Genomic DNA, 14,521 nt, shown 5'->3' with positions numbered 1-14,521 from the left:
ATAGCCTGATTCAACGCGAACGCCGCCCTTAGGAAGATGAGCCGCTAATAGCCTGATGATGTACCTGCCCGATGCACTCATTTGTAATCTCTTGTTGCGCTCTCCCCGCATAATTCATAATGCAAGGTGCACCTTCAATTATTTACCTTTGGCTGCTATTGGTTTTATGGTCCATTATGTTGCACCATACAAAGCTGGGGCCCACATAAATGTTGAGAACACGTGCATATTTAAGAGTGTGCAGACAGACGGGTAATGATGTATTTTTTTTGTTTGTTTATTTGTTTTTTCACTCTTTAACTCATCAGAACGTGCCAATAAAAAGCCTGTGCGTGCAACATCCCTGCTGCTTCTATTATTGCGTGGAAGCCACCAGATGATAATGATGATGGTCTTCTCGGAGGCTCGGTCGTAAGCGAGTCAATTTACCCCCAAACATGTCGAGTCATTAGGCTAAGAAAGAGCATCCTCGTCCTGATTGCATATTAGCATGCATAGTGGCAAGTACTCACCATAAATCAAGCATGTTGGTAATTATTATATTATGTCGTCTTGTAAAAACACCTTTTTAAATAAATGCACTATTTATTAGCATTAGCAAAGATAGAATATGATCTTATTTTAGCCAGTGGAACTTTGGGGTGAATGTCATGCCTTACTTTAGAATATGCAGCTTTTGGGGATTTACTGAAGTCTTTTTAGGTATTTAAGTTACTCCTATTTTACCTAAAACAACTTTAATGGGGCTTCACAACAGTCTTGCTTTAAGTCAAGGGTCTCAAACTCCAGTCCTCGGGGGCCGCATTCCTACATGTTTTCCAAGTTTCCCTCGTTAAACACACCTGATTCAATTATCAGGCTCCTGCAGAACGTGAGGATAAACTGATCATTTGAATCAGGTGTGTTTAACGAGGGAAACATGTAGGAACGCGGCCCCCGAGGACTGGAGTTTGAGACCCCTGTTTAAGTAGTGCAACCTTTTATGGGATTTATGGTTGTTGCATTGTAACTTCTTTAGCTTTTGAAGGATTTATAGTTGTTTTAACCTCTACATGGCAACTTGTACGTGAGCATTATTTTAACATGTGCAACCTTTGTAAGTTCACTGTAGTTTTACCTTTGAAACATGTACGGCATTTATGGAAGTCTGCCCAGTTTTCCAGGGAATTTTTGCACTGGCGGAGCTAGTGGGGGGGGGCATGTGAGGGCCCTGAACCCCCCTGAATATGCTTGCCCCCCTCCCCCAGTTGATGTTTGGGAAACCTTTTTTTGGGGGAGACAATTTCCACCACATCCCATAGGGAACATGTATGAATCTTAATCAGGATTTTCTGAAGAATTCCTTGGTTTTGTAAAGATAAAAAAAAGTAGTTGTATTGAATTTGTACAATTTGTGGAGATTATTGGTATTCTTATTTTAGTAGCTATTATTGGATTCAAAGGCAGGAATATTTTAACACGTGCAATTCTTATGGAATTTATATTATGTAGTTGTTTCAAACCTCTGCAGCTTCACTCCTTATTTATTTCATTCCCTCCAGTGTTTATTTGTCAAAAAAGCGGGTTGCATGTTACAGTTACAGTTGTGCTTTGAAGCTCCCATTAGCAGCCGTGTGCTAATTCAGTCAGAAAATACAAATAAAGGCCTGCGGGTGGACACTCCTGCTTGCTGAATGTTTCAGACAGGCCGCGCTAATAACTGGCGAGAATGTGCGGCAATACTAAAAACAACATGTAAATGATCACAGCCCAAAAAAACACAAACAACCCTAAAGCATGTTTTATTCCCTTTTTCGACACATGATTTATTCCACTCGTGACCTTTTTCTTCTACGGTGTCCATTTCCTCACCTGACGAGCCTCTAATGCGGCAACGCAGCCTGACAGGACGTCACATGAAAGCACAAACAAGATAAAGGAGTCATTAAAAATGAAGGAGAGCGAGGAAGGCATCTTTTTTGCATCCGCATGCGTTCATCAGAGTCCAAGCTCAATTGAATATGAAGGAGGAAGGTGATGATGAGGATGATGAGGATGATGATGATAATGGTGGAAGGAAGCCTTTAAATCCTCCTGATGTTTTGTTTCCCGCCTGGCGTCTCCGGGGAGAAGACAAGGAATTGGGCAAGCGCAACCTGAAGGGATTAGCGTAATCCCGCAGACTGGAAGCCCGTTGTGAAGACGGATGCTGTTAGTCGTATTGCAGGGATTATCAACACTTTGGCGCCTCGCTCCAAAGGTGTTTGTGTGTGTGCGCACGTCACGCAGATATGATCGGTGTGTAGATGTCCAGATCTTTTGAAATACACATAATAGTCTAGATCGAAAAAAAACAAATTCTAGGTTTATTTCTCATACATTGTCCTTTCTTGTTTATTCTTGTCTTTTTTCAGGGTTACCACAGGCCAAATCATTACATTGCCACTCAAGGTAAGAAGATGATTCATGCCTGACTAGTATGTTGCTGAAAAAAATTGAAACATAATGTAAATGGAATGAGAGTGAATTTTCGTGCTGCATCCTTGCAAATTCAAATGAACTAAAACCGAAGTCGCCTATACATGTGAGTGCGTGCGCGCGCGCTCAGGGATGTCGCGGCATGCGTCGTCATGCTCTCTCTCTTCCATCTGTTTGGCAGGAGCAATTAATCAGACTGCCGGATGAATACAAAAAATAAAAGGATTATCTGACATTTGCGGGCACATTTTGTCACTGTGTTCCTCTGGCCGGCGGATTTGCAAGGCGACGAACACTTATCGCCAGCCTGGAGGTTAACGATTGACCGATGCTCAATCATTAGCAATTTATTACCTTGTGTATTTATTGCCTCACATCTTTAATAATTCAAAATGATAACTAAAGGAAAGAAAAGTCCAAGACTTTCTTTTTTTTTATTATTTGTTGTTTAGTGAAGAGAAGTCCTTAATGCATTCACAAGCTGCTTGGGGGGTGGTGGGAGTTGCATAATTAGCTGTTCATTAGCGCGGCGCAGCTACTCCTCAGCGTCTCAATTAAAGCCGAGCCTCTGTTTGCTCACCAAACGTGCTCGCATCACGCTGGTCGTCCAGCCAAACACACACACACGTGACTAATCCGTCTCTCCACGATCAATTTATTGATTTTTGATAGTCGAGAGGTTTGGATGAAATGTTGTGTTGCTCTGGCTAGTTTTCTGCCTAAACTGTCTGTTGTGGAAATTGAATGTTGAGCTGAAAAAGTAACATGACACAAAACCTGCCAAAAATGCCTGTTAAAAATTCAAACAGAAAGTAAACAGAAAGGTGAACGGAAGGTGATATTTTGTCGCAGAAAATCTAGGTGCGTCTAATCAAAGCATTTTATACCGAAAGTGAAAGCATCATGACTCGAGTAAAAACAACATGGCAGAAGGCACTTTTGATTCAGGCGCAGACAAATTTGCCTGTCTAAATGGGCTGCTTGACAAATTCAAACCCAAAGTAAACAGATCGGTGCAAAAGAATTAAAATAACATGGCAGAGGACATTTTTAATGTCATTCCTGTGAGTTTTCCTGCCTAAAAAGCCCTCTGTAAAAATTAAATATGCGAGAAGTTTTATTTTTGAGCTAAAAGACTGAAAGGAACAATGTCAAGCTTTTTTTCCATTCAGGCCTGACTATTTATATTTACCTGGTCAAATGAATCCAAATGTAAACATCTGTGTCCTCCAAGACAAAGAGAACAATATATTTTTTAGGAATTATTTTGTTAATGATAAGAAGCCTGAAGCAAAACGTCGACCCTCCGAGACTCGCAGCTGGACACTCAGCCGATCCGGTGACACGCGATGATGAAGCTCAAAGCCAAATATGGCATCACTCATTAGTTTTCGGAGCTCCCGACGAGTCCCTCGGCGCCACCGAGGTGACGACGACAACGAAAGGTGCAACAGCTGTCACTCCATTCAAAAGCCCTCATTACCCATTTGGATGTATTCGCACTGCGGCTCATCTACTCGCCGCAACAATCGTCTCACCTTGCTCCGTTTTTATGAGTCGCTGATCATTTCAAGCAGAACACCAACACCTGTTTCTTTTTCCTTTTCTTTCTGTTTATAGTAAATAATTTTTCAAATTTCCCACAACCATCAATTTATTTTGAATCTTGGCAACTCGGATTCCCATCCACCTCACACCTCCTTTCAAAACGCTGCGCCGCCAAAATCATACGAGACTTCAAACTTTGCAGACAAAGAAAAAAACTGCCGCTCTCACCTTGGCATTCCCCAAGCGGGTGAATGTTCAAACGCTTCCGCTTCTTCCTCAATCTTAGAATGTGAGCGAGCGGCCCCTCGGCAAGGTTCTCCACTTAGAAAGAGCGAAATAGGCACACGAGTCTCATTAGCCACGTTAATGTGCTCGTGTAAGCTCGTGCTAAAGAATTCACCAGAAATAAAAAATAGTCATCAAATGTTGGCCACACGTTGATATTGTTTTCTACTAAAAAGCTGATCTAGAATACCAGTGGCCTTTTTATAACATGCATTTCACCTGAGGGTCTGTTTACGTCCTGCTGTTTTGGTCAGCAACAGAGTTCAAAAGAGTAACTTCATTCGTCTCTTAATGCTCAAATAAATTCCCAGTCGAGTTGTTGCTGTTAGAATCTTCCTCTACCAATCCCCGCACACATATGGAACAATAAATAAATAATCCTCCAGGATGCAACTTTGCATCAGAGTACCACCGAACAACGTTTTTATTCTTTTTTACCGCAATGATAATAATAATGCCGTGTGCTCATGAGCTACCTACACACCAGCTGTCCCGCTTCTTCGTCACCCAAACTCCTCTTTCCTCCTCGCTGGCTCCCACGGGGACGACAAGCGTGGGAGGTAGTCGGGCTTGACGCTACGGATAGTCCGAAATTCTTCTTTTGTTATTTTGTAAAATGACGAGCACAAGCGGTTATTTTACATTTGTCGATTAAAAAAAAAATAGAGAGAGGGAACACAAGGTCAATTCTTGCTTGTCTTTTTAAAATAAAACTGTTAGATTTTGTTTTCCAAAGCACAAGCTGGCAGGAGAAAAAAACAAAAAAAAACATTCCTAGAATCAGGTACAAGAAAAACAACACGTAAAACAGATCAAAGGAGATGAAGACCTAAAACGTCTTCTGAACAATCTTGCGTCGAAACAAGACGCAAAATTTTTGCTGCATGCTTCGAATGTGGGAGCGTAAAAAAAAACCCTCAAATACTCACTGTCATCATTGATGTTGGATGTGCATTTAAATAGTGTTTCACAATTTTCCCGTGTTTGTTTTTGACCTGGTTCTCATCACATATAATTATGTGCACGCTGTCTACAAGTAAAACAAGGAGTTCATTTCAATAATCAACTTTGAACGTCTACATAATATTACAAATTTCTCCAGGTAATTGCTGTTGATTGGGGGCTTGGGTGCTGACTTGATTTGCATATCCTAATTAATTTGTAATAATTTCAAACTCGCATGCATGATTAAACTAATATTCATCATTCTAATTAACCTAAATAATTCTAGTGAACTCCCCACTCGGCAATTGATGACGTGAATTGATAGATTAACTAGAATTCATTTCCTGGTTTGGTGTGTAAAAAAATTGCCAAAAAAAGTTAATCATTTTACAAAAGGAAAGCAAATGTTCGCAAATATCTAATTTTGAAAAAAAAAACACAAAAATAATAAGTCCGCTTTTATAGATGACAGCCATCTGGAAATCTTTACTAGGACTGCCATAATCAATCATTAGAAAAGGAGAAAATTAGCTATTTAGAAAATGAATGAATGAATGAATGAATGAATGAATGAATGAATGAATGAATGAATGAATGAATGAATGAATGAATGAACGAATGAACGAATGAATGAATGAATGAAACTTTGCTTCGCTTCGCTTCATGCTTTGAATGGCTGCTAGTGCCATCTACTGGTCAACTATGCATATTGCAGCTCAAGTTTAAAACTAATTCATCTGCATCTGCAGGCCCCATGCAGGAAACTGTTTTGGACTTCTGGCGGATGGTGTGGCAAGAAAACACGGCGGCCATCGTCATGGTGACCAACCTTGTGGAAGTAGGCCGGGTGAGTGGCATGCATGCTACGATTCCGACTCTGGTCACATGAACCCCCTCCTGGGCTTCTTGTGCGGTTGGACAAAATGAAGGCGGCGAGGAGGGTTCTCATTGAGTCACTAGAACCGTTGATATTCTTTAAATATTGCACGACATGTTATTATCTCCCGCGACCTTAATGTGTTGCACTTGGCTCGCTGAGCAGCGTTCAAGAGCGGCACCAAGCAGTTAATTTAAGCACCCCGGTGGCTGAAAGGTGCTGAGAAACAACCGCACCTTTTTCACATTCTGCTGATTTTGCAGCGTAGCAGAGCTGCTCAATGATTCACGGCGCTCGCCCGCCGCTCTCCTGGTACCTCATTAGGCCGCTTCCACGCCCGCCGAGCCCCACCCCTCACCTTCTGCACACCTGCTTAGCGGCGGCGGGCGGCGTTCTCTGCGCCCCCGTGGGGGTCCCATGAGCGTCTGCTATATGATCCCCGGCCAATGGCCGCTGCACAGTCGAGCTCGCTCATAAAGTCGCTCAAGCGTAGCGCGGCGGGCCATCTGCTCACTGATGAATTTTGGGATACCCCGCCGCACACACTCCACGGCCAAACGGAGGCGGGTCGTAGTGCACCTTGATGTATGAGATAGTCAGATTTTCATTTGGAAGAAGTGAGCAAATTCACTTGGCTTCCCGCAGTTTTTACCCATAGGAAATAATCTGTTCGCTTTAAGACATTTACAAGAAAAAGAAAATCTACTTGCACTGGCACACATGCAGGATTACTATTATCATTCCTTGTCAAGTTAGAAAGCAAAATGTGCAAGATTATTCTCAATTGTAAATGATCCACAGCAGAAACAATAAATGCGTAAAATAAAATCCAAAACATGCCAATCACATAATTGTAAATGGCATGATTATGCGTTCTTTCCTCTTGTTACTCATTAACAACTGCCACCGTGCACAATCCAAACGAACATAATGAGTGGAAAAAATCCAGTCTGGGTAAAAGACGAAGCCCTTAATGAGGCCAATTGTGCCCGAGTGGAGTGGGTCATTCCGACATCCGAATGGCTGGAAGTGGTCGTCGTCCTGGGATGAGTCAACCCCCACGTGCGCGTGTGCGTGCGTTTTCTGAAATTCTCATTTCACTGCTAACCAGTTCATGAGCTCCTCAGAGGACCGGTAAACGTGGTTCTTCGTCATCTCTCCATCTCCCTGACTAGCAACAGTTTAATTGAAGAAGAGTAGGAGGAGGGTGGGTAATTCTGCACTCTTATTATGGCTAATACCAGTAATATTTCCACTGGAGTGTTTTAGATTCCTGTAGGGAAATCTGTTCTTAACAGCCCAGGGTTTATTATTTCACATCATTATTGGGCCGCCACCTCCCTCCCCTCATGCATTTTTTCATGTTCTTTCTCCCCGGCCGCTCAAGTTCTCTACCATTTAACTCATTTTCACATGGCCGACACACTGCCGGATGGAAAGCAATAACGTGCGAATGGAGCCCGGCCTCGCCCCTTTGCTGATGGGGCTTTACAAGAGGCCGCCCGACTCATTCTGACGTGCCCAAAGAACCGAGACGTCAGGCGGGCGGCGTGTCGTGCCAATTACCCTTTTTACAAGTCCAACTTTACTGCACTCATCAGATACGATTTATGGAGCCTTTGTCTTTTTTTTATAAGGTGAAGTGTTGTAAATACTGGCCGGATGACACAGAGATCTACAGAGATATCAAGGTGACGCTCATTGAGACCGAACTTCTCTCCGAGTACGTCATCCGCACTTTTGCCGTGGAGAAGGTACGCTCGCGTCCTGGCGATGATTCATGAGTGCCGTCGCCTTACACAATAGAAATGCACAGAACAGCAAAAATTAATCCACAGTCGAAATAAAAAAAAGTCAGCTCATGGATTTCCACAATGATTGTGTCATTCAAAATAGTGCGCAGATAAAAGCATTTAAATGCTGCTTCACCGCGTTTGCAAGGAACTCTGGGTTTCTTTATTTGACCCGTCTGTGCGTCACCATCCCCTCAGCGAGGTGCTCACGAGATACGAGAGATCCGTCAGTTCCACTTCACGGGCTGGCCGGATCACGGCGTGCCCTACCATTCCACGGGGCTGCTGGGCTTCATCCGCCGCGTCAAGTCCAAGACCTTGAGCAATGCAGGGCCCATGGTGGTGCACTGCAGGTACGCCCAGTAAGATCACAGCTTAACATTTAAGTCTATATTGATCATTGAACATGATCTTTGCTTCTGCTCAGTGCCGGCGCCGGTCGGACGGGCTGCTTCATCGTCATTGACATCATGCTGGACATGGCGGAACGCGAAGGTGTGGTGGACATCTACAACTGTGTTCGAGAGCTGCGATCTCGCCGGGTCAATATGGTCCAGACTGAGGTAGGCCGCCTCCGGGACTATCGAAAGCTTTTTCCATCATCTCCATTTTCCTCAAAAGACAAATAGCAGTGTCTCGTATCAGGCTTGATGGATTCCTGACATCATCAGTTTTTTTTTTTATTCAGGCAAATGTAGGTGACATTTCCTTCCCACTTTCACCTGAGCGCACCTCACAAAAACGCTTTATTGCGCCGCTCGCTCGCTTGGCATGTCCCGCTGTCATAAAAGAGCTTTTGAGGCTTATAAGCGGGCAAAGAACTTTCCTGAACGGCAGCCATCTGGTGCCACTTGAACGCATCGTTTGCTCGTAATTCCCTTTTAAATCGGCAAGCGTCGTTGGGCTTAATGGCAAAGCGTTTCAGTGCCACTGCTGCCCGAGCGCTGCTCACCCTGACTCACTCTTTCTTCAAGTTCAATGACCTTCAGTTTTTTTTTGCTTGGCATCCTGCTTCATAGTGATTGGCTGCTCTGAGTTTATAGTAAAATATTTGTTGATTTAAAAAAAAAAAAAAAAAAAACTACAAAGAAATCTAAGAAAATAATAACATTATTTAAGATAATACAGAGACAAATAATGCTGCTTGATTTTGGAAAAATATATACCGTAATTTTCAGACTATAGGTTGCTCCGGAATACAAGTCGCATCAACCATAAAATGCCCAAAAAAGGGAAAAAAAAACATATATAAAACGCTCCGGAGTATAAATTGCATTTTGGGGGGCAATTTATTCGATAAAATCCAACAACAAGAACAGTCATGAACCAAGAACAACAGGCTAAACGATAGGTATGCTAACGTGACATAATCACAAACGAAGAGCTGAGAACGGCCCTGACGTAAAATTCAGAGTTATTCAAAAAACGATTACAGAAATAACACGTTAATAAAACCATCTGCGTCACTCCAATTCATTAAATCCATCGATCGTCCTTTGTCAACAATGGGTGCGCGCAGCTGACAGCGCTTGCAGTTCAAAATATTCCACAGGCCCATATAACCATATATAAATTAGATATCAAATAACTATTATATAAGCAATAGTATTATCAAACCATCTGTGCACTCTAAATCATTAAATCCATCAATCAAATTCCTTGTCCTTTGTCAGCAACGCCGCGCGTGCGCCCTGACGTCAGCCTTGTCGTTATTCCACAGATCTACTATATAACTATATTGTAGCGTTAACAAAGTTCAAGGAAAGACGTGGGTTTGGTAAACGGCTCTTTATTTAACAAAACAAACTTCCAGGCGTGTGGCGGTGTGGACTTCCAGCCACGGAAGTGGAAGAGAGCTCCAAAGAATAGGACCGGGCGTGCATAAAAGGCATGACCGAGCCCCATCCACCGTCCCCGGACAGCCACCCGGCCCTAGACTTCCATCCACGGAGGTGATAGAGAGCTCCATAGGATAGGACCGGACGTGCATAAAAGCCATAATAGTTTTTCAAACCTTCTGTGTCACTCCAAATCCTTAAATCCTTCAAACTCTTCGTCCACCGTGTCACTTAGAAACACTAATGATGCCGGTAGTCCAGGGCTGTGGACTCGGTCGGATTTTTGCACCGAGTCTGGCCTCTTGACCACGAGTCCGAGTCCGGCTGTCCATTTTTTCTGTTAATTCATGTGACTGCTTAGTCAAGGCTAATTTAGATCAAAATCTAAATAATAATGACAGTTTTGTGATGGCTTTGTCTTTATTAAACATATAAACGAATACAATAAACAGATACTTTCAAGTTTTAATCATTAATTACACCATTATAGCTCAGACATTTATCTGAACACAAATAATTAGTGACGACCCCAACACTATCGAAACACATCAATGATATAAGCTGTAAACATTAGCCTAAGTGCAACTCATCGTGATCGTAACTTACGCTCCGTTTCCCCCCCAAATCTAGAGGCAAAACATTGTTCTCTCGCTGCGCCCGGGTTCTTCTTGGCTGTGCGCGGGGCATTGTGGGTCTTCTACGTGCACGTACGCACGCTGGCAGGCGCGGGCGCAACAACTAAATTTGTCTTCATAACAAGCAAGCAGGGCTGTGGACAGTATTCCTACGCGCATTCTCAGCAGCATGATGAAAATAAAATTTAACGTATGTTTTTTATTGTCGGACTTGGTCAAAATCAGCACCGAGTCCGAGTCCGGCAAAAATGAGTCCGAGTCCACAGACCTGCTTTCGTCATCCTTGTCATCCCGTGATCAATCTTTGTCCTTTATGTAAACAACCGCCCGACGCGTCGCGCTGCTGACGTCACTTGAAATTCAAATTACAGTAATCCCTTGCTACATCGCGGTTCGTTTATCGCGGTTTCATTTATTTTTTATTTTTTTTAAATTTGTGAAAAAATTCATATATAAGTCACTCCTCAGTATAAGTCGCCCCCCCCCACCCAAACTATGAAAAAAATGCGATTTATATTCCGAAAAATACGGTATTTATTATTTTCTGATTAATACATTTAAAACCATAATACACTAAAAACAAAATAATTGACTTTTGGGGATTTTCTTGATTTTGTGTATAGTACAGTATATTTCTAAAGTTAGAAAAATGTAATAATAGTAATATCAAAACTCACAGAATAAAACACAACAAAGAAGGGATTAAACAAATGTATATGGAATACACGATTTTAATTGCCAAGCATTGTTGAGCTTAACCAGTAAGCGTTTTATCGGTGACTCACTTCTTAAGTTCAGTGACCTTCAAAGTATACCCAAAGAGCTTTTTTTTTTCTTTTCTTGGCCTTGCAGGTGTTTTTCGCTCACCTGCCTGCTCCACCGCGATTGGCTGGCGCTAGCTTATTGCTATGTGCCGCTCGGCGGATTGTGGCTTGAGCGTCACACAGACGTTGTGATCAAAAGGTCGACACGTGTTCGCTTGTGCAGGCCTCCCATCGACGACCTTGTGCGTGCGTGCGTGCGTGTGGATTTTACGGGGCAGACTACAAGCGGGTGTCGGCTGAAAATGTCACTTCAGAACAGATTTCCATCAAGCCTCAAGCGCTGTCACTGTGACAGTGGCTTGACTGATTGATGCACGAGGCGGAGGAATTCCTGCTTCCTTTTGCATATTTTGCGCCTTATGGTGACTGGCCACTTCATTAGGCACACCTATAGATTTCCGCGTTATCAAAAATCTGCTTTCCTATTTTCAAGCAGACTTTGGTTTTTCCACATTTTATTTTCTTCAACGGATGAGGCGTTATCAAAAGCGGTGCGTTGCTTTGAGCAAAACAATAATAAAAGCACTCAAAATGTAAACTGGCAAGGGCCAGGGGTTGTCAGTGTGAATTTGGGTCAGAGAGGGTTCTTAAAAGGTCAAAGTATTGGAGGTAGTACAGTTCCTGCAGTGAAAACCAAACGCAACAAAATATGTCATGTGACCTTTAAAAACGAAATCAAAGACAAACATTAGTCAGAGTAAACAGCCTGGGGAGGCGCAGAGGGGACAGTTCATGGAAAGGTTTCGAGAGGGACATCATTGCGCCATCTTTCCCGTTAATTATGGCGCTGGTCAAATTTGGGGCCGACTGTCCTGTACGTTATTCCCTGACGGATTTGCAATGAGGATGCCCTGTCTCGCAGGAGCAGTATGTCTTCATCCACGACGCCATCTTGGAAGCGTGCCTATGCGGCGACACCACCATCCCCGCCGGACAGTTACGCTCCGTGTACTACGACATGAACCGGCTCGACCCGCAGACCAACTCCAGCCCCATTAAAGAGGAGTTTCGGGTAGGCCTTCCCAATGACAGCAGTAAAAAATAATAAAAATAGAAATAGTACATCATGGACACTGTTAGCTTGTCAGGATAAAACAGGCTTGCTGTTTTTTTTTCGTTGGTTCAGACTCTGAATATGGTGACACCCACGCTGAGGGTGGAGGACTGCAGCATTGCGTTGCTGCCCAGGAACCATGAAAAGAACCGCTGCATGGATGTGCTCCCGCCCGACCGCTGCCTGCCCTTCCTCATCACCATCGACGGCGAGAGTTCCAACTACATCAACGCTGCTCTCATGGATGTAAGAGACGACTTTTATTGGAACTGACTTGTGGCTGCTCATGTGTTACAATTCTAAAGGAGTGTAAAGTGTTTGTAAACCGGGTTGGCCCCCAAATTGTTTAGTATGAGCTAGCAAACAATGGCAAAGAAGAGTTTGTAAACAGTCATGGCCTTGAAAGAGGTTTGTGTCGCTTTCCTGTGTCTTTGGTCAAAGCAACCATCTGGCGTGTCCGCTTTGACTGCCAGATGGTCGTCCTGTCAGCGTTTGGAGAAACATCAAATCTCCTCCGTGTTATGGAATTTGTACACGACGCGCTAATGCTTGTGCACTTCCGACTTTGTCCAAAATATTCCAAACATGCCTGTTGCTGTCCGTCCCGACAGAGCTACAAGCAGCCGTCGGCTTTCATCGTGACACAGCATCCTCTTCCCAACACAGTCAAGGATTTCTGGAGGCTGGTGCTGGACTACCACTGCACCTCTATCGTCATGCTCAACGATGTCGACCCTGCTCAGGTATGCAAAAGATGGATGGATGAATGGAATATTGTTAAAACAATGTAAGAAATAAAATTGAACTTAAAACTGGAAAAGGCCAAAATCCATAGAAAAGTTTCGAAATCCCAGCGGAGGCCGCGGTGTGTTGTGTAGCAATGCACTGTGGGTAAAAAACTCAGTTTGGGCGTGTGCGCGTGTTGTCAATGAGCTGAGTGATCAGCTTCGGTCGCTCTCCACCTTTCTCAGCCCGAGGCTCTGTCATAACACCCGCCCATCAAAGCCATCGTTCCTCCCACTCTTCCTCCCTCCCCGGGTGAAGGAAGGAGAGCGTCTTTCATTCAATATTCTCATTGTAGCACACCGACGTGGGAAGGCAGGAAGTGCAGCTGTCGATGGCGGCAAGGGAACGTACCGTGTTCGGCATCAGCATCTATATTTGTGCTTGTCACACATCAGCACACACACACACGTTGTACTGTATTCATGCTTGTGAGTGTGCATTCTCAACTCTTCTCAAGTGGGCTTGTTTTCTCTTGTTTGCTGTCGTGTGACCAAGCATTTCTCAGTGTGGCATGACCCACAAGTGGGATACACACACAAAACACACAAAACACACATAACGTACACACTCATTCATCTCTAGGGAAGTGAGAAAAGGGAAAGGCAACAGAGGCAAGCTTTTAAACTTGCAAATATGGCTGATGCCTTCATTTGAGTTTTTTTTAAAAGCCGAAGTGAAGTCCAAAATGTTCTTTGCAAAAATATGCTGTGTCCCCATTTGAAAAATTTGCTTTTATTTTGAATCTATTTTTTTCCACTATCTTGAAAATGTCTACTTTTTTTACTTTACCTCTCAAGTGTGTGACCTTTTTTAACGCACAGTGATCCCTCGTTTTTCGTAGGAGATGCATTCCAGAACCACCTGCGAAAAATGAAATTCCGCCAAGTAGAATGAGTATATGCATTATTTAGAAATTTAAATACCAATGTAGTACAACTTTTGTCTTGAATTATAATTTCCTTTGGAAAGACACATATGTTGTCTATAAAAATAAAAAGCCTAAAAGTACTTATTTCTGTGGTGTTTTTTTGTAGCTGTGCCCGCAGTATTGGCCCGAAAACGGCGTCCACCGCCACGGCCCCATCCAGGTGGAATTTGTGTCCGCCGACCTGGAGGAGGACATCATCAGCAGAATATTCCGCATCTACAATGCAGCAAGGGTGAGCGCACCCATAAAATGCTCAGCTTGTTTTCTCTCCTTTTCTGTTTTTAGTGACTTTTTCTCTAACTTGTTTTCTTCTTGCGCCAAGTTATTCTGCCTGCGCACCTCACACGTCCCACTCAGTCGCCGCCATTTGTCCGTTCAAGCTGTGCTGAGGCCGAGGCCTTCTGTTCTTTAGCGAGGATGCCGCTACGCTAGCTCTCACGTGCTTTTTCTTTCTTTAACCCCAAAGGAGTGCAATCAACATTGTTGAAGAAAGTTGTTTTTAAAACTTGGCGTTTTGCCAGCGTGGAAAAAATACTCATTTAAAAAATGAA

At 43.4% G+C, this 14,521-nt stretch overlaps 1 protein-coding gene across 1 annotated transcript in view; it reads left to right on the top strand.

The window, feature by feature from the left end:
• LOC133166056 (receptor-type tyrosine-protein phosphatase mu-like) overlaps nucleotides 1–14,521 on the top strand; it is a 110,891-nt gene that overhangs the window by 92,396 nt on the left and 3,974 nt on the right. The window contains exons 23-31 of the mRNA XM_061296042.1: nucleotides 2,394–2,430; nucleotides 5,985–6,082; nucleotides 7,750–7,866; nucleotides 8,104–8,258; nucleotides 8,333–8,468; nucleotides 12,065–12,214; nucleotides 12,329–12,502; nucleotides 12,868–12,999; nucleotides 14,077–14,202. Of these exons, the coding sequence (XP_061152026.1) occupies nucleotides 2,394–2,430; nucleotides 5,985–6,082; nucleotides 7,750–7,866; nucleotides 8,104–8,258; nucleotides 8,333–8,468; nucleotides 12,065–12,214; nucleotides 12,329–12,502; nucleotides 12,868–12,999; nucleotides 14,077–14,202 (1,125 nt within the window). The remainder of the gene's footprint in view (nucleotides 1–2,393; nucleotides 2,431–5,984; nucleotides 6,083–7,749; nucleotides 7,867–8,103; nucleotides 8,259–8,332; nucleotides 8,469–12,064; nucleotides 12,215–12,328; nucleotides 12,503–12,867; nucleotides 13,000–14,076; nucleotides 14,203–14,521) is intronic.

Source organism: Syngnathus typhle, linkage group LG13 (genome assembly GCF_033458585.1).
Source record: "Syngnathus typhle isolate RoL2023-S1 ecotype Sweden linkage group LG13, RoL_Styp_1.0, whole genome shotgun sequence".
In the NCBI taxonomy this organism is placed as follows: Eukaryota; Metazoa; Chordata; class Actinopteri; order Syngnathiformes; family Syngnathidae; genus Syngnathus; species Syngnathus typhle.
Note: the sequence above shows the minus strand (reverse complement) of the source record. Positions and strands in the feature narration are given on the sequence as shown.